At 37.7% G+C, this 24,730-nt stretch overlaps 1 protein-coding gene across 2 annotated transcripts in view; it reads right to left on the bottom strand.

Annotated features, from left to right (window-relative positions):
- RCBTB2 (RCC1 and BTB domain containing protein 2) overlaps nt 1-24,730 on the bottom strand; it is a 34,850-nt gene that overhangs the window by 5,625 nt on the left and 4,495 nt on the right. For both annotated transcript variants that reach the window (XM_023940990.2, XM_086881303.1), the window contains exons 2-11: nt 16,743-16,803; nt 14,863-15,021; nt 14,237-14,387; nt 12,499-12,665; nt 11,674-11,832; nt 10,579-10,686; nt 8,342-8,484; nt 6,447-6,637; nt 3,638-3,764; nt 540-676 (exon numbers count right to left, since the gene is read on the bottom strand). In XM_023940990.2, the coding sequence (XP_023796758.2) occupies nt 540-676; nt 3,638-3,764; nt 6,447-6,637; nt 8,342-8,484; nt 10,579-10,686; nt 11,674-11,832; nt 12,499-12,665; nt 14,237-14,387; nt 14,863-15,021; nt 16,743-16,803 (1,403 nt within the window). The remainder of the gene's footprint in view (nt 1-539; nt 677-3,637; nt 3,765-6,446; nt 6,638-8,341; nt 8,485-10,578; nt 10,687-11,673; nt 11,833-12,498; nt 12,666-14,236; nt 14,388-14,862; nt 15,022-16,742; nt 16,804-24,730) is intronic.

Below are 24,730 nucleotides of genomic sequence, written 5' to 3' on the forward strand. Positions count from 1 at the left end.
AGCCCTTTTGTTTTAGGCTGAATTAGGCAAAGACTTGCTCTGTTTTTTTCCCTAGATGATGTGTGCATTTTTTAAGGTCCCCTACAGACCTTTTAGAAAAGGAATAATTTTATTACTATGCAAGTGTTCTGTTCTCTTGTTCTCATTCTGGACACCAATTACTGACTTTCATCCTCTTAAATTCATGCAGGGAAGAGCTCCCTTTTCATTCAGGATCAAAAAATCACTACAGCTGCTCAAGCAGGTAAAGTTTCAGGATGGCATTAGTGCCCTTCTCAATAAAAGAAAGTTCTTAATAAGAGTAACAATGAGTTCTCTCTGAAAACTTTTCACCTTTGATCTCATTGCATGCTCACCATGCATTCTCCTTGGGCACATTTCCTGCTACTGCATCCTTTCTTCCTGACACCTGGCAAACTCAAGATTTAAGTGCTAGTGAAACTAAAATCAACAAGCCCCACTTTCCTTACCCTATAACGACACATAGTTTGAACTTTTCAAGAACAATGATCTGGAGTAATTCCATTTATGGCAAATACCTATTGCATCTTCAGGAGGGAGCCTAATGTTGTCTGTATACAGATATTCCAGGAAGGCTCGGTAAACAGGATAAGAAAATTCACTCATTTCTATAATTTCATCATCATTATTGAGTATGGAGCGAAAATGTTCACACCTACAAAACATGAACAAAGATTGTACACTGTAAAGAGTTAAGCTTGAAAGATGAGCTGCAGCAAGAAGTTGGTAAAAAAAATACATCAGTCCTAACAGACTAAATACAGAAGCAGAACCTCTAGCTACATGATTTCTTGCTTTGAACATCTTCCTTTCTTTAAGCCTTATAAGCCTGATATATATAATTCAGAATTTTATTTCTGTTGTTAATATTTTATGGCAGGCTCCATTTCTACTTACAACATCTACAAGGATTATCCATCTGGTTTTGATGCCATTTTTTAAAATATATTATACATTAGCAATCAATTTTATTACCTGTCTTGTAGCAGATAAAGTTTACAATTAACTTAGGCATTTCTGAGATTTGACCCTGATTTCTCCAGCATTTCCTAATGAAGAGGGAAATTATTAATAATTTTAGATATCAGTTATTCCAGTGTCAGAGTCCATGCACAATTTAGCATTAATCATTACATTCAAGGATTAAATTATTGAAAGTGAAGACACTCTCAGATCTTTCATCTTATTCTTACAAGTCTGAATATTTTGTGACGAATACAAACAAGGACAAATCACTGCCTTTGGCAGCTGTAATCTGCAACTTCCAGTTCACAGTAAGTCAATTGTTAGAGTTGTTACAGTTACAATGCACTGTAACTTACTGTTCCCTAAAAACCATCTTAACATGCACATGGTTTTCAAAATTTTTGTTGATAAAAATTAACATCTCCACTTCTGATAACTTCTCCTAACCCCAGTTTAATCATACTTCTTTGTTCTACACTAATTTGTAACTCACCCACATCTGAATTTTCTCTTCTTTTACTCAAACTTTCCTGTAAAAAGTAGGATGGTTTCTTTTTATTGTCTCTGAGACAAAACTACAACATAAAGACAGTATCACTTAAATCCAAATAAAAAATAATCACTTAACTAATGACTTCAAGTTCTTCGCATTTTACTGGTTACTGATAGAAAGTTTCATCTTAGTATTTTTGGGATTTTAATAAAATAATGTAACCTTTTGTCAAATTCATAAAGAGATAAAAGTCATTAGCTTCTGCCACATCTTTTACCACATTCTGGCATTGGGAGAGGCAGACAAAACTGTTTTGCCTCCCAGAGGCCCATGATCCATCCAGCATGGATCAGACCTTGAGAATGGTCTATGCCACAATGGCACCACACAAAAGTCAGAGAGAAGGTGGTAAACACTGATCCCTGAAAAATTAATAAGTAAATGGCAATAAAAATTGGTTAGCACACATCCTCCAGTCTGTAAAGTATCTTGGAGTGACTCATCCTTTGGAGTGTCTCTCCCTGTCAGTATCCCTCAGAAGACACAGCCCAGACACCCAGTTCTGGCTGGCTGAATGCAGAGCTGGTAAATCCCAGCACTGAGATGTCTCTGTTCCTGCAGTCAGTGCTGGCCTTGGGCTGCTCCCTGACATTTTTCCACCACTGCCAGCCAATAACCACCAACAATGGGATCCAGTTTAAGAATAGAACGAGATGGAAAGAAGTCCTCATGAGCAGAAAAAAAGTGACTAAACAATGAAAAAGAACTTTTACCAGCACTGCTTTCATGACAATGGCTCCAGAAGAGGACAAATGCTGCAAAACACCTTTTTAAATACTTTGATCCAGTTGCACCATGACAGTAAAGAAAACAGTAATTTTACAGACTGTGCCTGATGCTTCATTATTCCTCCATAGTGTTTAGTAATACCATTTATGTAAATCCATTTTAGAATTAGACATATTTCCTTCACAGAATGCCATATAATCTGAGAAAAGTAGAGCAAGAAAAAGGAAATAAGGGAACACTACATATAGTCTGATTATCAGAACAAGGAACCTCAGGAGCATTTTGTGCATACACAAGATTTGGTGTGGTATCTGATGGAGAATACATGGCATTCCAAATAAAGAGGCTGGACCATAGCCACGAGTGTAATGTACAAGCAATGAAACCAGTAAAGGGAAGACAAAAGTAATGCAGGCAGTCAGAGTAGTAAGAGAAGAGCAGAAAAAATCCCCAACAAAACAAGGTCAGGCAAGAATTAATAGGGAATTTTAATTTTACACAATAATATGCAAGAAATCAGCTACAGGACTTAGGAGCAAAAGTAGGAAGAAGTGGTGATAAGCTGAGTGAGATAGCCAAGCATTTTGAGAAAAAAATAGCAAAGAGAGAACAATATTATAACAATGAGGAGGATGAACCAGAAGCAGGTGGCAAGGTAGAAGAGATCTAAAGCAGTGCCTCTAGAATATCACAGGAGAAATCACATCAGCAGTAACAAATTAATCTCTGTGCATGTTAATAACAATGAGATCATTCTGTAGATCTGCTTATGTCAAATGTCACCATAAAGTGGTCTTAACTTGCAAAAAGTTGTAGAAACAGAAAAAAAATGCCAACTTAAAAGTCAAACTCACTGATAAGAGTGTTTAAAACACATGGAACAAGAAATCTGTCATAAAAGGGTAAAAAAGATCATCGGGATAGCACCTACAGAAGTTGCTGAAACAACTGAAGGGTCCTGTGGAAGCAAAGAGTGTAAAGAATAAACACAATCCTCAAATCATTCTGGTGGAGGAAACCAAGCATACAAAGGAGGAAAAAACTGATTCTAACTACTGAGAAGATAGCAGAAGTAAGACAGCCTTTTCCTCGGCAGAAAAAGGTTATTGGAAATCAAGGTCAAGGCCATTTAGGAGCACAAAGGAGGATAAATGTCAGATGGAGGGAAGTGATGGAAAAGCAGGTAGTAGAGCAATATGTTTGATAATTACAAAGAGAGTAACAGTGAAGAACAGCAGATGAATCCCTGGCTCAGGGAAAAGGGAATTTTTAAGAATAAGTCAAGATTCTTTTTGCAGTGATGACTCAGCACAGTGTACTACTACACTACACTGTTTAGTTTATACAATTTATACGTTTGTTCCTTACCTAATTTTGAGAAGAACTTTATGAACATGAATGTATTTTCCATCCACTAGGAACTTCAGGTCTGCTGTTTCAGGGTTGTCAAATTCCTTCTTTAGTGACTGGGCTACTGTTAGATGGTCATCAGGCTCTAGAATAAATAGAGGACTTATATAAAGTAGTAAGCAATACAAATATCTCCCACTACAATATTCTGGGTATCTGTCAGCAATTAACACTCTGAATAAATACATCTCCTTAAGGCTAGTAAAACCCCCCAGAAGCCTATGTGCTCTGTATGGGCCAGAAAAGCAAAGAAAGGACAGCTTTCTTCAGTCCTTTCTAGTTTCTTGCTCCAAGCAAATATCTCTATTAAGAAATCAGTGAATTTCACTCTAACTCACCTATACAAGGCCAGAAAAAAAACACATTAACAGTCTCAGAAGTTTACTGCTCCATATGATAGAAAATGCTATCAACCATTACTGAGTATATCAACTTAAAACTGTTAGTTACTATAAGATCTTCAAAAGATCAATAAAAAAATAATAAAATTTTCTGAAATGCTATCATGAGAAGACATTACAGCAAACGTAATCTATTTGAATCTTTGAAAAGTCATCCATTATCTGCATACAAAATTTTTACCTCCTCAACTGATCCAAATCTCCATCACATAAGCCTCAGAGAACTGTTTTCTTCAATACTACTAAAAAAATCAACAACCCATTCCATCCCCAAATCTCATTCTTAACTGTGACAACATTTTGTCTTCTTACCATATAAATACACATTGTGGGTTTACAGAGTTTTTGTGGGTCAGTAATTAGTTGTTCTCTACAGAAAATTACATAAATGCTAGGTCCTGTAACCTATCAAGCTAGAAATTAGAATAGTATTCTGCTGGAAATGGAAAGACTTTCTCCACAAGCTCTAGAAAAAGCTTAACACACACATACACTTTGATACTGTTACCCTTTGTTTAGCACAGTAATTTTGCATTTCATTTAGAGAATTTCAGGTATACACAATTCGGGTAGGCACTGATAAAATGGACAGGGAAAAGAAATTCAATATAGTAATGGTAAAAATAAATATTTCTGAAACAATGATACTGTAAAATACTTTATTAGTTCTTATTTTGTACAGTGTGTGGTTTATTTGCTCAGACCTCTGCTAGCTAAACAAGTAAGCATTTGAGCAAATGCAAAGCTGAAACACATCTTCAAAGTTAACTGGCAATCCAGGTGTCCACCAAGACACATCTGCAGTTGACTTCTACAGCCATCAGAGGAAAACTGAATATAGTGGGGTTCAGCTTTGAAACTCTTAGAGGGAAACCAGATGCTTTTATTTGTTACAGCAGTGAAGAAGGAACCTGAGGAAGGAAATGAAGAGGCAGTTCCCACTGAGGAGGCACAAAGCCAAGAAAACTCCTTAGCAGCCAGTTCTAAGAATTGTATTAGAAATGTTAGAACTGCCACAAATATGGAGAGAATGGGAATGCCTGGGTGTGGAAGCACCAGAATAAAAAGCACGGAGAAGGGCTGTAAGCATGGCAGATGTCCATGGCATGTAGGTCAGCAGATGTAAGATCCCAGGACACAGCTGCCTGAGGATTCTCACCATGCATACATCAGATGACAAATAACAGTGAGTCAGTCCTGACAGCTTGCCAGGGTGGGACAGGATGAGGAGGCCAGTCACCCTCAGCTCCTGGAGCGTGCAGAAAGGCACAGCTGAAACCAGCAGAGTCACACAACTAAAAACGACCCAGGAGACAAGGCAAGGCCCTGACAGCCAGCATCCTTTATCCTGTGTCATCACAAGGAGCCCTGCTCAGGCCTCCCGAATAGTGCCAGGATGCTGGAGAGAATACTTGGCACATATGAAGAAGTGGCTTTGAAAGTGTGTATGAAACTTGTTTTGTTTAAAAGTAAAGTAACCTTTTTCTCCTATGAGGCTTCACCTTATGCTTTGGTACAATGTTGCTACAGTGTTGTGGTGCTATTTCCAAAGGGACCAAGAAGTCAAGGTCAAAAAACCCTAAGCCCCGCCCCCCCCAACCACACAATAAACAAATACACAAACCCCCCAAGAAGGGCAACAACAAACAAAAACCCAAAACCCACAAGAAGCCAAAACAAAGAAAAGAACCCAACAACAAGAAGAACCCAAACAAACCAAGGAAAGAAACTCCAACAACACCCCAGTAATTTCATTACAAACCATTATCAGATTAAATTGTAGCTGAAGCACGAGCTCTCTGGTACCAGTGCTGTATACTTAACTCTTTCTCATCAAAGCCATCAAGACAGATCTTAATGCTAATCAAACATCTGAGATCCAGCAACTCATCTCTTCAGAAGACCAGGTCGTGATTCACTTGTGATGAGACTGAGTGCTTGTCGCAAATTCAGAACATGGCAATTCTTAGTACTCTACTTAAAGGCATCAAAGAAAGCTTCAGAACTCCTAAATGTTCTGCATGGCTTCCTCAAATCTCCAAATTCAAACTCAGTTTTTCTATCCAGAGCCACTGGACAGTCACATACAGAGGTTACAGAAAAAATCCTCCCCAAAATTCAGGCATTTCCTGATAGAGATAAGTCACATCAATAAAACAGACAATTATTTAGCACTGCCATCAGGCTTTAGCAATTCTTTATTCCATATTACCACTCACATATGTAACACACCATTACGACTACACTTCCCAGTGTAAATTTTTGTGACAAACAACGTGTAGGCTTCAAAGAGATGCAACAAACAGTTTTATGACCTGATGATTTTACCTGGAAGGTGTCAGAATAAAAAAAATATTTCAGCTCACCTACGGAGAGCAGGCGCCACATGACAGCAGGGGTGGCGAAGCAGGCGAACACATCGTCAGTGCAGGCAAAGTGGGTGAGGTGGGGGAAGGTCACGGACTGCCCCCGGCACTGGCCCCACATGTACACCTGGCCGCTCTGGGTCTTGGCCGCCGACGTGTGCGCAGAGTGGCACGCGGCGATCTCGATAACTCTGAATTTACAAGCAAACAAAAAGGGAAAAAAAGCAAGGCACACCCATTAAGAACAAAATGCAGTGAGTAAGCCCACTGCCTCCTGTCTTTCTCTAGTGCAAGACGTAGTTTTAAGCATGCATGTAAGCAAGAATGCTTTCTGGTCACACACAGCAAAACCAAAGGGGCTGGCAGTGTTTCTGCAAACAGCATGCACTCCAAGTTTCTCCTTGGAAAAGCATCTTGGGAGCGAGCAGCCAGGGATGCAGCAGAGCCCTGTATCTGCTGCAGTACATGCTCTGCTGGCCCCTCAGCTCTCCCAAGCAAAGCTGTGATGAGTTTCAAATCTCTGAGTGTCCTTAGTGGTGCTGGGCAGTGAGGTGAGTGGCTGTATTAAGCCATAGAGAACAAATACTTGGAGAAGATGAAGAAGGAAATGAGGAGGCACTAAAAAAAAATTAAAATTGCATTTTGGCTTATAACTAGAAGATAATGAAAGTCTTTTTTCTGTTTGCTTATTGGTAACAATTATAAACCTAAACATACTTCTTCCTACTCATAGAATTATTATTACTTATGTTTAAAGGATTTGCATTTTGAAAATTAAAATTTAGAACCAAACAGCACTTAAAGCTGTTTCTAACTGTCTTTTAGCTAGGCTATGTCTCTAATCCTAAGGTTGATTTAGGACTTCAAAACTCCCACTGTGTACAGCATTACACAATCCACTGTTTTGCAGTCTGCTTGTTTACTTGTGTTCTCAGCTGCCTGGGGATAATGGCAGGGAAACAACTTGTTTAAAGCTGTATGCACAAATCTTGCGGGCTTTAGTGAAGTAATATTTTCACTGACACCAAGAATTCATATTCTGACCAACAAAAGGCAAAGGCAGCATGCAACAATAAAACTTGTATTCAATTATTATTGTAACATTTTAACCGTGGCTAAAGTGTTTGGAAAAAAGAAAATCAGTAACATCTGAAGCAAAAAATACACACAAAGAAATAGCAATGTTTAAGATCAGGCCATGTCTCATCACCAGAGCAGCGATGCCAGTTTCTCACACTGATGTACTCAGACACAGAATTAAGAGGGACATATTCCTTCCTATTCACAACAGGAGCCCAAAATCCAGATTTCTTACCATACACATACATGGCTTTACAACAGCAACAGAAATATCCCTCAAGGAGCTAGAGGAAAATATTTAACTTGCAAAAATCAAAGCTTAATTTTTAGGCAGCAATACCAAGAAAGAACTCCTCCCTTTCTCTGTCTCCTGGGTTATAAGCCAGATTTAATAGCAGAAATGACACAAATTGCAGATGTCCACCCTTCACTTTTTCTGAGTGCACTTCTTGCCAAAAGTAGCATATTAAAATACAATTTATATTCACAGATAATAAAGCTTTTATTGCTGATTTCAAGCAATGAAACTACACCACTGAAGGGAAACTGCAATTAAGGCCTGTGAAGTACAGCGTGAGCCAAAGCAGAAAATAGCATATTCAGGCTCAGAATATTCAGTTTCTCTTTCACAGGGATGGTTATGAGGCAGATTCAAGCACTTTCAGTGAAAATCCTCTTCACATTTATCAGATGAACCATTGCAAAAAAATTATAGGCTCCTTCCCCCCAAAAAATAGATTAAAAATACCATCATTTTATGTAGTTCTTCTGTGAGTATGTCAACCAATGTCTGATTGCAAGACTGTAAGTATTACCTGTCCTTATCCACAATAACTGTTGTAGGGTAAGACTGGTTACTTTTATTCCCAGTACCTAACTGGCCGTATGAATTGGCTCCCCAGGCAAATATCTGACCTTCATCTGTTAGCACTAATGTATGTGCATAGCCACAGGCAACCTATAAGGAATAATAAAAAGAAGAAAAATCTCATTTTTATGTAATTGCAAGTTAATTCAGATAGATGCATCTTAGGCTATAGGTTAAAGCCATTAATTCTAGACTATTGTAAAAATTACAAATACGAGTAAGTTTATTAAAAATGGAAGGAAAGTAGATGAGGTGACTTTGAGGAAAAAAATTTACCAATGAGAAACCTTGACAGATAATCTCAAGAGCAGAGCAAAAAGAACAGCTGGAAACTAAGAAAGAAGGAAAGCTATATGACAAATTTGAACAATACGCAGAAACATGAAGTTTGTCTGTCTTGCATTGACCTTGGTCCATGGACAACTGCTCCAATATAAACAGCTTTACCACTGGAAAAACAGCTAAGGTCTCCCTGTCTGATCCTCTCAGCCCTGACTGACACAAAACTGCTCCCTCCCAGTGCCAGCTCTAGTGCCCAGAGGACCCTCTGCTGAGATAACTCCCCATCCCTGCAAGTGTTCAAGGCCAGGTTCGCTGGGGCCCTGAACAACCCAGCCTAGTGAAAGGCATCTCTGTCCACAGCAGGAGGTGGAACTGGATGGTTTCTAGGGTCCCTTTCAACCCACTCTATTCTGTGATTCTCTAAACTTGCAACTCTGGAAGAAAATTCTCGCAGTACAGTCGAAGAACCACACAAGATAAGCAACAAGAGCAATCAGCCAGGAAAGAGAGGGAAGAGACAAAGCTCTCCACTTTGATGGCACTTGATACACAACTTTGTCAACTCATAACCCCTTGTGGAAACCCCTCGGTCCTGCTGAGCTGCCTCCTCACATCAGATTGTTCAAAAAACCCACTTCAGATATGCAGCACATGCCCCACATAGACAGATACACAGTGGCAACACTACCAGCAACAGTCTTGCTCTGCAGGAGTTACCATAACTTAGTACAGAAGGCTACCAAAACCCAATCTACATTGCTCATAACTAGCTCACCTATCTTAATATGATCTGCAAAGATACACCATAAGCACATATACTCCACTGACATCCATGAAGTATGTGATGTACTTTAAATGAAATAAACTATCAAGTTACTTACTGAATGGAGACCTACAACATTGTATTAATCAATATCAAGTAAATGAAGTGGATGGAAATAGAATCTAAGCCAAACTTGCTGGAGCATTTACTCTCTAAATAGAAGAATAAATACAGGGAACACAATACTTATTATGTTACTATCCAGGAGTAGTTGCTACCAGCAAAGCTACTGTCTCTACATACTAGGTACTGAATGTAAAATTATGTCATTAAGTGAGTTTCTTTTAAAAGACTTCAAAAATCCATAGCTTTCCTGAGTAAATGCAGTAAATAAGATCCAAAGTTCAAAATGCTCTTGCTAATTTTCACTAGGTTACAAAATCAATGTTTTCTAACAGCTTGTTCATTTTCCTGACAGTATCCTCTATTTTGCATGAATCGATAAAAAACTTTTGGTATCAGTCCTGCAGTCACTTTAAGTATTTTTTATTAGCCAAAAGAAGTTATCATTTTGCTAGTTACACCAGTGGCAGCCCCACTATTTGGTGAAGTCCAATAATCTCCAAAGGTCAAGACTAACTGTGGAAACATACCACATGTTAGTCAAATGCAGTGGGAGGCAATTTGTTCAGACTCCAAACACCAGTAAGCCACTGTGGCTGGAGTGCAGTTCTAAAACGAAATTCAGTCTGCAAGACAGACAAAATGCTAAACTGCAGCATTTTTCCAGAAAAAAAGGCAGAAGTTAATGAAGAATGGAATATCCTAGAAAAGACTGTTTTTTACTAAAATAACAGCAGTATTTTTAAAATGAACTTTCACAGGAAAAAAATAACAAAACAAAACAAACATTTCTACAAGTCTAGTCCTCTTTAAGTAAAATCCTGACCTCACTGAATTCAATGGCAAAATTCCCACTGAACTCCACAGTTTCTCCCCTGTTGACAGAGGTCCATTTTAGGACACATGCTTTTTTATTCTGATGTCCCTTTAAACAAAGGACTGTCTCCTTCAGTTGCTGCCTATAGGACTCTTGCAGAGGTTCCTGGAGGGATTGGGGTGGAGCAGCACAGACGTACCCGCTGCACACGAATGCCCTGCAGGGCTGCGATCCGGCACGGCGTGGGCTGGTTGCCGCTGCTGCCCAGCCCCAGCTGGCCATTCCCATTGTACCCCCAGACATAGACCTTGAAACAGAGACAGGGACTTTTAGCTCTTTGCTGCTTCTTCTCACTTCTTTTATTTTTTGTTTTAGGTAAACACAAACATATTCACACATATACCTACCTATATAAACACATACATACACATGCAAGTTTTTCTTTAAAATGCCAGTTATGTGCTCATGTAGCATTCTTAACTTCCATATTCATTCTCTTTAGGAGTTAGATTATGTAGGACTACAATATTTTTAATATGAAGAACAGAAAATCAGTGATTCATATGGCTGCTTGCCAGCACAGTGTAAATCCAGCATACTTCCCTTTTTCAAAGAGCTGATTTCTCGTTCCAAAATCTTCCGACAGGAAACACACTAGAACAAGTATATAATGGAAGCTGTGCACAACAGTTTGAGTAGGCAGCTTTATGCCAAACATAAGAAAAAGAGAAAATACTGAACTCTGATAATTTCAGTGATGTATGTTTTACTGCAGTCAATAGCTACTCAGTTCTAAACTCAAGTGTTTGGAGAAATAGAGCTAGCAAGATGTATACTGCCCAATATCGTCAGCTCATATGAACAAAATCAATAACTCTACAACCTCCTTGTATCCTTGCAAAAAGGATAAAAAAGTATAAGACAGATTCAAGAGGTACTCCAGTACAACAAATATATGGCATGTACTTTTATTTTTTCTTAAGAGGTGTGAATATGAGCACTAAAAATTAAAATATCATTCAGTGATTATTCTCACATTCACTGATCATCCTCACACACAATACTTCAGATTCTAGTACAGACAATAATTTACTTGTCTATGAATGCTAAAGACAGCAGTTGTTTAATAGCAAAGGTTTTTATGAGCATTATAAGCAGATAGACTTGAGGGAGTCTGGAAAGGTAAACTTCCTTTCTGAATAACAACTCATTACTACCAGCTTTGAAATTACCTACATGCCAAGTTATTACATGAAGTAAAATTCAGTCCAAATATTCACTTGAAATTTCTTACCTCTCCATTTTCCACCACAGCCATAGAGCACATCTGTCCACAAGCTATATTAACAACTATTTTATTTTGTAGGCAGCTGGTAACTCTTCGAGGAATTGGCTGATTTGCTGTTGAACCAGATCCAACCTGGCCCGAGTTATTATAACCCCATGTGTATACCTGTTCCAAAAGAATTGTCACCAAAGGCGGCTTTATTACATACTATATATAATATATATATATTATATATATATATTATATTCAAAGTACATATTCAAGAGATGAAAAAGCCATATAAATAAAAAATTTCATGTTTTATATGAAAGTGGATGTATTGCTTTACAGACCTAGGAAGACACATAGGTTTACAACTGAACTGTTTCTAACAAAAATATGCCTATCTTTATATTTATATATTCCATTCTTTTATGTTCCTCCACTCGAAGGTAGGAGGAAACATGATGACTGCAGTTAGTGCTGGAAGAATCTATTGCTACTTTCCAGGAAACTTCTTACTTTGGCAGGTAAAATTCCTTACAGTGAATGTGATTTACATTAATATCAGCTTTAATGCCATTAAGCATTTAAGGTAGAGTATAGCATAGGAAGGAGCTGGCTGCAAAATTTGTTATTACAAGCAGATGTGGCACAAAATCAGTGTTCTGCACACACTTCAAAACAGCTACACCCTCACAAGTTTCAATTTCTTTAAAACATTTTTGTTAATCAGCCCTGTGAGGATTGCAAGAAGCAAGGTCTAATGCTATAGGTGCAGAGTGTTTTCCTGTTTCTCACATATGTGAGTTTCACTAAAAGGAAACAGATAATGGTTCTCACTGCACTCACCTCTCCATCAGATGTTAACACCATAGAATGGTGAGAGCCACAGGCAACCTCAATGACTTTCTTGTTCACCAAGTTAGTAGAGACTTGACAGGGAACAAAACCATGATTTGTTGTACCATTGCCCAGCTGACTATAAGCGTTATGACCCCATGTATACACTTCTCCTTCTACAAGAAAAATGTAAAAAGCTGGTTGAAAAAACCTCTACTTTTCCAATGAGTACATATCATAAAATTACAAACTATAAAGTCAAATTCAGTAACAGATATGCATAAAGTGCATAAATACATATGTATTTATAAAAACATAAATACATATGACCTATGGGGCTGTTCAGTCTGTGGATGTACCAATGCTATTTGGCTCATGTAGTGTTGACCACGAAGCCAAAAGGATAGTATCACCATAATCATAGTAAAGGAAAACAAACCGCTGCAAGAAAGGGGATGGTGTAATACAGAAAAGAAAATAATTAAATGACAGTCAGAGTCCCCATTTCAATTTTTTTGTTACTGACAATCAATCAGAATCCCTTGTCTATGCCCTTGCATTGTTTCCCACTTTGGAAAATTCCAATAATAAGCTTTCATTCCCTTACAATATGCATATTCCCTAAGAAGGGTTCTCTCAGAATTAAAAGGCAATACCTACTGCACTAAACCAATACTTCTCTACAATAATTGGTCAAACTTAGTTACTTTATCCTATCAAATATGAACAACCTCTTCCTCAGTTCACCAACATGTGAATAAAAATTTCAGTAAGCATGTGAAACACACAGCACAGAAACATACAGCAAAGTGGAAATGACAATAATCAACACAGGAATTGTGTAACATAGAGCAGCCCTCTAAAAGGTAAGTTAAAAAAGGCTGTGCTGAAGAAAAGCTATTAATGCAAAGGGAGTTATGAGTAAAAAGCCATCAAGGATCAGTTCTGGACCCTGCTCTTTGGCAGCACCTCCCCATCATCAGGTTAAGGAGTACAAGTGCATCAGTGGGACATACCAGTAACAAAGCTCAGAGGAATACAGATGCATACATAAAAAAAAGCATGCAGAATGGTCTGGCATGAAGACTAGAGAAAATGATGGAACACAACTGAATGAAAAAGAACACATTTACAACACAACTGTCCTCACCTACTTTTACTCATAATCTGGAATACTGAAAAACATATCCTCTCATTAACAGAGACAGGTAAGTGTGAATATCATCAATTAGGCTCTAACAGAACCTCACTGGGAACACAATATTAGTAATTTTTACTCAAGAGTAAAGTACTTAATTATGAATATAAAAGCCACTACCACAATGTGGATAATAGAGTGTCAGTGCAGGAATCATAAAGGCTGGGAGACAACATAATGGGTCTTTATAGCACATCCAAAAGTAGGTACTGGAGGGAAAAGATGCATTTTAGCTAAAGGACAGTGTTGGCACAAGAACATAGGGGCATAATGTAGCCACAAATGCATTTCAAGAGCAATCAGAAGTTTCAAACTTAATTGAGAAGTGAAAGAAAAAACCCTTCCAAAAGCAGTAACAAGATCAAAGTGGGACTTGAAAAACTTCTGAAATTAACAAGCTAGCTGACATGCCATATTTACCAATTAAAATACATTTGACTTAACAGCCCAGAATACTCAGCCCTCTCTTTTATGTTACCAGCCCAGACCTTTCACACCTGCTGGATGAATTTAACTCTCTGCAAAAGTAATATTCAGACCATACTTTACCTTCTGTAGCAAGAACAACATGAGGGCCACTTCCATAACTCAGGCAGGCTATCTTTTTGCCACACAGGGAATCTAACCTCCTTGGTTCTATAGTGCTCTGCATGTCTCCTGTTCCCAGACAGCCACTGCAGTTCATGCCAAGCACAAAAACCTGTTATAAAAGAATCACAAACTCATAACTAGGTTGCAATGGAGAACTTCCCCCAAAGGTCAACTAGTCCACCCTCATGCTCAACAAAGACCTAAACAGATCAGTCAACTCAAGGCCATGTCCAAAAGATTCTTAAACATGTCCAAGGAAAACAAATCCCACAACTGCTTCAGGATTTAATCCCTCTTATGGCAATTTTTTCCTAGTACTGAATCAGAACTTCCCATCTTGCAGTTTGTGCCCACTGCTTCTCATCCTGTCACTATGCACTTTCAACAAATGTCTAACTCCATCTTCTCTTTGTTCTCTGATTGTGGGAGGAAGCCTTTAATTTAAACTGAAATTGTTTCAGTAGCAAACAAATCAATCAGACATTTTTGCATGCAACTTTCTCTAGGTGTATTATTATACTGGCCTTCAGAATAACTTGATACAAAACTGATTAAACACATCATACACATTCTTGGACAATTACCTCATCATTTTCCGTTGCATACAACACTTCATTACCAGCACTGCCAAATACACAGGCTTGACGAATTAACTTGATCTCTTCTGGGGAACAGAGAGAAAAAATTGGCCATTTCCCAACATCCAGCATCTTCAGGGCTGACAACAGTGTTGCCTCCAAGGCCTGGTATTATTAAAAAATGCTATCAAATACCTTCACAGAGAGAAATATATGCCTTTGCATAGTGAAAAACTAGATAAACACCACCATTTCCTTTTTCAGCTGCAAACCAGTATTTTAATTCTACAGCAATATTTGAAAGGTAGACATTAAATAAACATAAAAAATATGTCATGATCTAGAAATAAAGGATCTATATTCATGGAGAAAAGTACCATGCAAGAGGTTAAATGGCGAGGTCATATTTTCACTGTATGAATCTGAAACATGTTATATCAGCCACAAAACTATTGCTTTTTCAATTAGTATCACTGATTAGGAAAAAAATATAAACAGAAACATACATAACATTAGAAAATCAAAACTGAAACCCTAAATTAATCCTAAATTAAATTCTTTAGACAAATACCAGCTAATCACACGCTTCTTTACTATACACTTCGGAGGAGGGGAAAGGAGGATTGGCCATCTTCACAGGAAAAAAAGTTGCGGTTTTGATCACACCAGTTCTTTCCCTGTCTCCTTGCAGCAAATAACTGACCAACTTCAGCCAAATTTGCAAGTGAAAGGGAAGTAGGATTCTGCTGACACAATCAGCTTGGCAGCAGGCAGCTGGACAAACAGACATTATGTTATGAAATAAGTCAGTGAGCAAGTAGGTCCAAGCTAATCCTAGCAAACACTGCTGCCTGTGACAAGTAGCAGGGTTATCAGGGACAGAGGACCAGAATCCATATGGAACCAGTCCTGGTTCATCTGCTGTTTGCAGAAAAAATTTCTTTTATGTCAAGAGGTTATCATTTATTCTACAGAGAATTTTAGGCCATCTTAAGATATGATAATAAATACCGAAAGCATCACAGACTATTCTTCCAATTGCATCAACAAAACTTCATCCCACTTTTGCTCAAGACTGAAGAAGTCTGAAATTCAAAAGGACAGTCAGAGTGTCCTTCAATTTTACAGATTCCTTTATTTGGAATAATGTATCAGTTTCTTTATAATGTGGGCTCTAAATTCCAAGTGCTCAGTGGGTCAGAACCAATTCATCTTATAGAGAAAAGTTGTTTTTTCTGTAACCTCATTCTACAAAGCACTCATGTCCTACCCTCATAATTAGCAGCTTTAAAAAACACCCCAAATGTAGCATTTCTTAACACTAAAATTAAAGCAAAGAAAAAAATCCTCAACTACTCTTATAAAGAGCACCCAAGGAAATACCTATGATACTGATCTTTAAAAAAAAAAAAGAAGAAAAAAAAGAAAGAACCTAAACTTTATCAGACAAAACTGATAATCTAAATCCTGTCTCTGGAATTATTAGTTACAATCAAATCAGTAAGATATATTCTTCCACTTTTCAAGACTTTCTCCCCTCATACAGTTCCCCATTATATTTTGTTTCAAAAATATGAAAACCACCTTCAACTCTTAGCATATCTATATTTATATCCTGTAAGTGATCAGTTCCCTCATTACATTGCACATCATGAAGTCATGAAAAGCAGACTTAGACATAAATCTCAGATGTTATATGAATATATTTTTCTTCTAATATTTTGTGGATGACTTAAGCAAGATTTCTTCAGCTGGTATCTTTTCTTCTACCTATAGCTTTTGTTTTCTGCCTACCTTGAAAAGTACTTGCATGTACTAAGCTACTACTAAATGGAACCTTTTGAGCAGAGCAGTACAGAATTTCCAATACAAATTGACACTCTGACCTTGGCACTGACTCCTTGAGGAGGAGGTTCATCCTCCATAGGGATTTGTGCTTGTGTCCCCCTGCGGAGAGAGAACTGTGGTTAAAATCATCATATCATACTGCTGCAACAATACTTTCTGAACCTAAGCACTTAATATTAAGCCAGGACTATCTTCTGTGGGGTGAGAAAACAAGAAACACAAAGGTCTCTCAGTTTTGCTTTTATACACAACTGTACAATGATCAGTTAGGCAGACTCTGCTCTTCTGTATTCTTACCTAAAATACTAGCTCTTGAACAAAACAGTTTTTTAAAACAAATAGGAAAATTAATCAGATTGTGATTGGAAAGACAGATGTTTTATGAGCACCATACTCCAATGTCTTTTCATTGCAGTAAAAATAAATTGAGAACCTTTCTGACATAACGCTTTAAGACATTTCTTTCAGCAAAGAAAAAGCACACTGCTAAGAGCTGGCTTAAGCCTTCAAATGTACTTATTTCAATTCCATTCTGAAACCAAAGTAAAAAAAACATTTGTGTCTTTTCAGGCTTACTGAGAGCTGCTAAAAAAATCATTCTGCTTCAGAAAATATTGTCAGCCCTGTAAATTACCTATATCATTTCTATGACATACATTATCAACAGAAACAGATTTTCAGACCAGATGTTTCTCCACAAATATGCACAACTCTACTACCCCAAAATTATTTCCTAACATAAAGCCATGCAACTCTGTTTTCAATAAAACTACAAAAGTGAGAAGCAGTTCTGAAGCTGAATAATGATGAAAGTTGTACACATAATTTTCTTTGAGGTACATTGGTTCAGACATAGTTAAAAATCTGTCTACTTCACACATAAAATTACATGTCTGTAAAATTCTGACATCAGGCAGAATAACATCCAACAAAACAAGTTACCATTTTACTGAGTTAATTTTTAGAATAATACCGCATTAAACAAGTATCAAATGTAACTAACTACCTAAACTTGGGCATAAAGTTAGGCATAAAACTACCTAACTAACTACTAAAAATGTCTCTTATGTAAGACTTCATGCTGTAAGATCTAATCCAATTACATAAAATACATGAAATTAGTATGACTTAAGTATTATAAATGTTAATGATTCAACATGTAATCTACTGAATAAACAAAATAAAATTATTTTCTTGAAATAAATAAAAATCTGAACAACTGCTGCAGCTTGTCCGTACTGAATATGCACAACTTCAACAAAACCCACAAATCTACACACACAGTGTATTTCTTACACCTATTTTGAGACACTAAATGAAGAATTCAGCTCATGTGTGAAAGTCCACATTGAGCTTAAGGGCTCAAACACACAACCAAACTGAAACTGGAAGCTAAGCTATATTCCTCTTCAACTAGAACAGACTAAAGGACTGACTCAGTTGCCTCCACATCAGCACATACTGGTTTTTGAGATGACCTTGGGGATCCCTGACACCAAAAGGGTGCTGGCAGATATGATACAGGACCCACATATCCATGCCAAGCTGGAGCAGCAGCTAAGAACTAAATGGCACCAGACAGTTCTGCCTGTGCAGCTGGGCAGAGCCCTGAATAAGCACACACAGCTATTTACTAGGCTTTACATCCTAATGGAAATGTGGGAACTCGCTGAGCTCTTGTGGTTAAGCAATTTTTATTTTCCTCAACATACTCATTCAAACAACAAGAATGCAGCCAGTTGATTTTGTCTATATTATCTCTATTTAAAGTAGAAACAAACCCCCAAATTAAGGTCTTTGCCTGTACTACTGAATTGTTCTGAAACATTTAATTTCAAGTGTGCCAGTAGTCCTACTGTGAAACTGATTATCAAGGCTATCCAATATTTAGCAGCATCAATTTCCAGCACTCCCTAGCAACGCTGACATATGTTACCCACTTCTTGAGCATCCTTGGCCTACACTCAGACCCCAAGGGAATAATTATTAACTGAATTTTCTAGCTTAAACAAACGTAGAATTCTGTATTTCCTTCCTCAAGCCATTTGATACAAAACTGATGCCCATAATTCTTCAGGTTCCAGCATTTCACTTCAACTGCAGCTGGTCAGACAAAAGCATAGTTTCACTTAAAAACAGTTGATTCGTTAGTATAAAGATACATTAGGATATAACCAACTCAGTTAACAAATAAAAAGTGCTCCACTTCATTACTTTTCAGACTCCCAACGATTCTGCCTTGACTCTTCAACAACAAAGATCAGTTACATGCCCTCCAACTCAAAGGCGAGAACATGTTCTATCTTATACGTGAGAAAATTACCCTGCAACTCCATTTTCAGCTTGCTCTGCAAACAGACAAATCATTTTTGAGCAACCCCATAGGAGTACGTGGGATGACTCAAACTATGCTAGTTTATTCTTTTATTCAAATTCATGTCTCTTAATAAAAGTACATACTAAGTGCCACATATCTGTAACTGCAAAGCTGTTCTTTCTTAAAACCTGTAATTGATTTAAGAGTATATATTCACCTGGGGATCCCAGAAAATAAAGACAGAAAAAAAATTAAGCCTGCTTAAGAACCATTCTTATCTATATACCTTTAAAATATTAGCAATGATTCATATTTGCCTACTTGCACGACTTTTCCTCCAGGAAAATAACAATTGTGAATGCAGTCACGAAAAGAAAAAAAAAAATTTTCATCAAAAATGAAAAACTGTATATTTGAGTAAATGAGGCACAGGAGAAAAACATATCCAAGCAATTTCAGACAAGTCACCGGGTTTGTTTGTCTACTAAATCTTGTAATATGAGCACAGCTGCTAAAATATTACTTTAAAATAGCTAGCCACTACATTTAAAAAGAATGCAATACTTACTTTAGAAAGTAAAAAGGTAGACAAAAAGTATTTCTCATTAATTAAAACCTTTTATAATTTTCACTAGCTGTATTTCCCAACAAAAATTCTGAAGCACAAATCTAAATGAAAAAACATCATTATTGTAAACATCCATTTCTTGAGGACATGTACCGCCTTTTGATCCAAAAATATTTATATTAAACTTCCACAAAGCTCTCATCTGGAATCCAAGTTCAATTAAGAATCTGGACAGCATACTCTGGCAGTCTCAATTTAGATCTTGGAAACTGGAAGTTTTGACCCTCGTTTTGGTCCAGCCACAATAGGTCTTTGGGTAAGACACACATGTTTCTGCAGTACACATAAGATTGAGTTAAGGAACATAAATACTAATTCTAGTAGCCAAGCTTCATTAGCAGTCCAAGACCATTTAACCCTAAATACTTAAACAGGTTCACTGACTCATCTGATTGTAAACATTCTTGTAGATTCTCTCTCTAGGAACTTGGCAAGCAAACAAAAATTTTCAGAACTCCACTTAGTATTTCCTCCCACTTAACTTGAGCATTTATGAATCTCATCTGCTGATTCAAAGGTCTGTCTGCAGCTTCTTCCCCAAGGATTCTAGCCACAGGATGAGGAAAGATTAGAAAGAAAAAGTCACAGAGAAAAGGGACTTGATGAGACTTTTAGAAAAGGAACTTAACCTTCTCTGACAGTCCTGATTTCTCAGCAGTTTCCTACCAGAGTAGTCATTACATTGATGCTAACTTGTCCAAGGAATTTTGCAGGAATGATCAGATCTGCAATACTGCCAACATGTACTCCTATTGAACAGGTCACATTCCTTTCTAGGAAGACTATTTTCAAAATTACCTTCCTTCTTCATGTACAGTGAAATGCCAGTACTACATCCAGTGCTGACAATAAATTGTCAGAACTCAGCTTGTCATTCATTCTTCCACTCATGTGACATTTTCCATTACTAAGAAACTGCAGACCTTAACAAATAGTGAGTTCTTTGAAAAACTTCTAACTCCAACTAAAGTACAATCTTCTCTCCTTCCTTTCTTGTTTCATGGCACCAGACAGTGAATTCTTTGCTCCTGACACAAGTTCCACTGTGTGCCTATTCATTACACAAGCAAATCAACACAGACTTTAGAGGCTAGATCCAAGAAACTCTTTATTGGCTCCATCTCCAGAGACAAAACTTGAGCCAAAAGCTTCTTGTCAGACACCACCTCTCTTTTGCCATGACATCCAGTTCCACCTGCTGGCTCCAGGGATGGACCTCTAACACGACCCCACTGAAGATTCCAGAGGTTCACATGCACAATGCATATCCTAAGTGATGGTAAGCAAGTGTTCATATTAAGTTTCTTCATTTTTCTCATTCCTATTCCAGTTACTTCTTCCCCTTTAGAAATGTCTACCACCATCATTGATGTAGAATGGTAGATTGTTGACCAGCCAGCAACCAGAGAGGAAGCAGGTGGAAAAAATCATCATCACCCACCAGAAGGAAAATATTTAAAGCAGAAACAACAACAAAAAAAAATCCCAAATTATTTTCTCATTCTACAAATCCTAGAGACAATCTGAAAAAATAATACCACACCTTTGACTATCTATCTACTTGACTTCAAAAAGCAGAAGATTTGAAGAAAGTGGCTGGCAACTACAAAGAAAGAGAAGCTATATAACAAGCAAATGAAAGACAGAAACACAAAGACAAGAAAATAGTAGTGTTTATTAAAAAATTAAGCCTCCAGTAGACTTACTGAAATGTTAAAGTCAGCAGCTGAAAAGCCCTGATAAGAAAATGTCAATCAAAACACATTTTCATTTTAAAGTATTTACAATTCCTTCTATGCATGCAAAAATACCTTTTGAAGGCAAACAAGTATTTCAGATCATGGAAACAATGCAAGAACTACTTTAAGTGCTGAAAAGTGTTATAGGAAGATGCTGGAGTCACTTTCACATAATTACTGGTTTACTTCTCCAGTAAAAGAATAAAAACATAACGAGCATTATCTCTAGACCTTGAGATGTGTTAAAATAATCAAACATTTTGTCAGACAGTCTCTTGAGAACAAGATGTCATTCCTGCATCAAAATCGAACCTAATGTAATCTAATGTAACCTAAGTCTAACCTGAGGTGCTAAAGAAAAACATCTGTTCACAATTTTGATATGGCTAATCCAAGATTCTCAGAAAATTATCTTGAAAAGTTCTTTCTCTTTGCTTAATTGTTACCCAAACTCTAAATACACTTCAATTCCTGTAATCCATACAGAAACACAATAAAATACAAATGATGCAATTGTTGGCTCTTGCCTATTTTATATTCTACATAAAACTTAATTTACCATAGAACTGATTTGGTAGAATTGATAACTTATCTTCATTTTGATCTTCCAACGAGAGAGGAAGCTTTAGGGAAACAAAATTAATCCAAAGATACAGTTTAAGAAAAAGAAAAAAAAACTTTCTTTAAAAAAAAAATATTGACCATGGAACAGAACAAAACCATTCAGAATAATGCAGTGAATATACAAAAGAAGCAGCTTTTTTTTTTTTTTTTAATAAGGTTAAGGAATTGTAATATATAAAATATTAGAGCTTTAAGAACTTAAACACCAACAGGTCAGGATAAATCATGTACCAGCTTCAGATGTACATGGTGGCATTGTACCTGAGTGTGGGAGTCTGACATAGCCAGACTTTACCTAGGCATATACATCAAACAGGTAGTATATACCTGGAGCTAAGAATTTTGATTGTTAATACTCTCCACACTGTCTGCCTATGAAGATACTGCATGTTATAGGAGAGAGATAAAACTGTAAACAGAATGTGCACGGGACCTCTACCAATAAATGATATTGGTAAATACCCAAATGTACTGTTTCAGTCTTCTGATACTGGAGCTACTGGACATTAAGTGGCAAGAGCATTGGATTCAGACATGACACACAGAGGTTTCTCAAGCCTCAAAAAATAATTAAGAGACAAAAGGTTATTCTTTTGAGGTCAAAGTTGAGCATCTAACATTAAGTCTACCCACTGCATTCTCCAAACTGCAACAGATGATGTGTATCATGATGCCAAGGCCATTTTACCTGAACTTTATCACTCAGTGGTCTCATTTCTATTATTGTTTTCACTTACACGATTAAAGAAGCTTAAAAAAATTATCTATAACTAACTCAGAATTACTTTTGCCAGTTCTTACTGTTAAATTGGCATTTACCTCTTCATTTTCACTTTGCTTAACTATCGTTTTACTGGTCTATATTTCTAAAATCCTTTTTGGTGGTTAGAAGTTGTCTTTGATAGAGATTTTTATAATTTTTTTTGGATATTGTCCCAGTTTAAAAATAAATTCCAAATGGATTCTATCTTTGGCATAAACCAGCTTTCTACCTTCTTTACTTTCTAGGGCCTGCTGTACAAACAACATCACTAATTAATCCTCTTGATTTTTCCAAGTTTGACCTTCTAAAATAAGAATTTCAAACCTGTTTACTCACCCATTTTATCTCCATTTATTTAATCTAATTAAAAATATGATCCAAGATCACGAGCTGACTAACGAACCGCCTTTACGTGAGAGCAAGTCGAAGGCAATTGTGTTTATTGGGCAAGCTGACAGCAGTTGTATGTAAGATTATCTGGATCACTGTATGTCTAAATGACGCCATCATCTGTACCTCTTGGTTGTTCAGCCTGGAGAAGAAGAGGCTCCAGGGAGACCTCCCTGTGGCCTTTCAGTACTTAAAGGGGACTTATAAGAAAGAGGGAGAGTAATTTTTTACACAGGCAGATATTGATTGAACAAGAGGGAATGGCTTTAAATGACAAGAGGACAGAATCAGATCAGATCCCAGGAAGAAATTCTTTACTCAGATGGTGGTGAGGGCATAAACAGTTTGCTGAGAAGAGTTCTGGATGCCTCATCCCTGGCAGTGCTCAAGACCACTGGACGGGGCCATGGGCAATGTGGTCTAGCGAATGGCATTCCTGCCCATGACAGGAGGGCTGGAACTAGATGATCTTTAAGGTCCCTTCCAACCCAAACCATCCTGGGATTCTACAGTCTAAGAAAGAAATCCATCTGTGACATAATCCCTGACAGTATCTCTCAGTAAGGGATATTCTTACACAAATCCAACTCCTGTGGTCTACAGCACACACCATCAAAAGTTCTTATAATTTTCTTGTCTCAAAGCAATGATAAGCAATGATTGACTCTTTTTCTTTACCCACACAGTCTCTTCCTGCCACTTTACAGTCCATCACATCAATTCACATCCTGCATAATTCTGTCACGTTTATTTCCTATATATCTGGACAGTATTATCTCTTCTATCAACACTGAGCAGCATGATTGTTTCTAAATGTTTCCTTTACTATGTGTTTGCTTTCATATCCTCCAACATGGAATCATAGAACGATTTGGGTTGGAATGGGAATCATGGGATGTTTTGGGTTGGAAGGGACCACAAATTGTAGTAATTTTGTTCCAACCCTTGCCATGGGCAGAGGCACCTTCCACTAGACCTGGTTGCTCAGAGCACCATCCAACCCGGCCTTGAACACCTCATGGGATGGGGCATCCACAGTTCTCTGGGCAACCTGTTCCAGCACCTCACCGACCACAGTGAAGATTTTTTTCCTAACATCTAATCTAAATGTACTCCCTTTCAATTTGACACTGCTCCCCCTTGTCCTGCCACTATATTCCCTTGCAAATAGTCTTGCCCCATCTTTCCTGTAAGTTCCCTTCATGTACTGATCGGTTCATCAGCCCAAATGATTTCTGATTGTGCACAGGCATCACTCCCTACAGACCCTACCCCGTTCTAACCTGAGTAAAACCTCTTTGCTGACCGTGCCTGATATCAGAAATCTCACTTGCCCAAGGAAACGCCATGAAATCCTCCCATCTCCCACACAATAAGTAAAAGGTGCTTGGTTTCCAAAGTATCCCTTCTTTTCCTTAAAACCAGAAGCGGCCGCCCAGCTCAGCTCGCCCGTAGTGCCGCCACCACCATCACACCTCTGCGCACCTGCGGGCAGCGCGCACCGGCACCACACAGGCTCCTGACGGAAGCGGAGCACATACACACACAGACAGACTTACAGACAG

This window comes from Cyanistes caeruleus, chromosome 3 (assembly GCF_971803275.1).
Source record: "Cyanistes caeruleus chromosome 3, bCyaCae1.hap1.1, whole genome shotgun sequence".
In the NCBI taxonomy this organism is placed as follows: Eukaryota; Metazoa; Chordata; class Aves; order Passeriformes; family Paridae; genus Cyanistes; species Cyanistes caeruleus.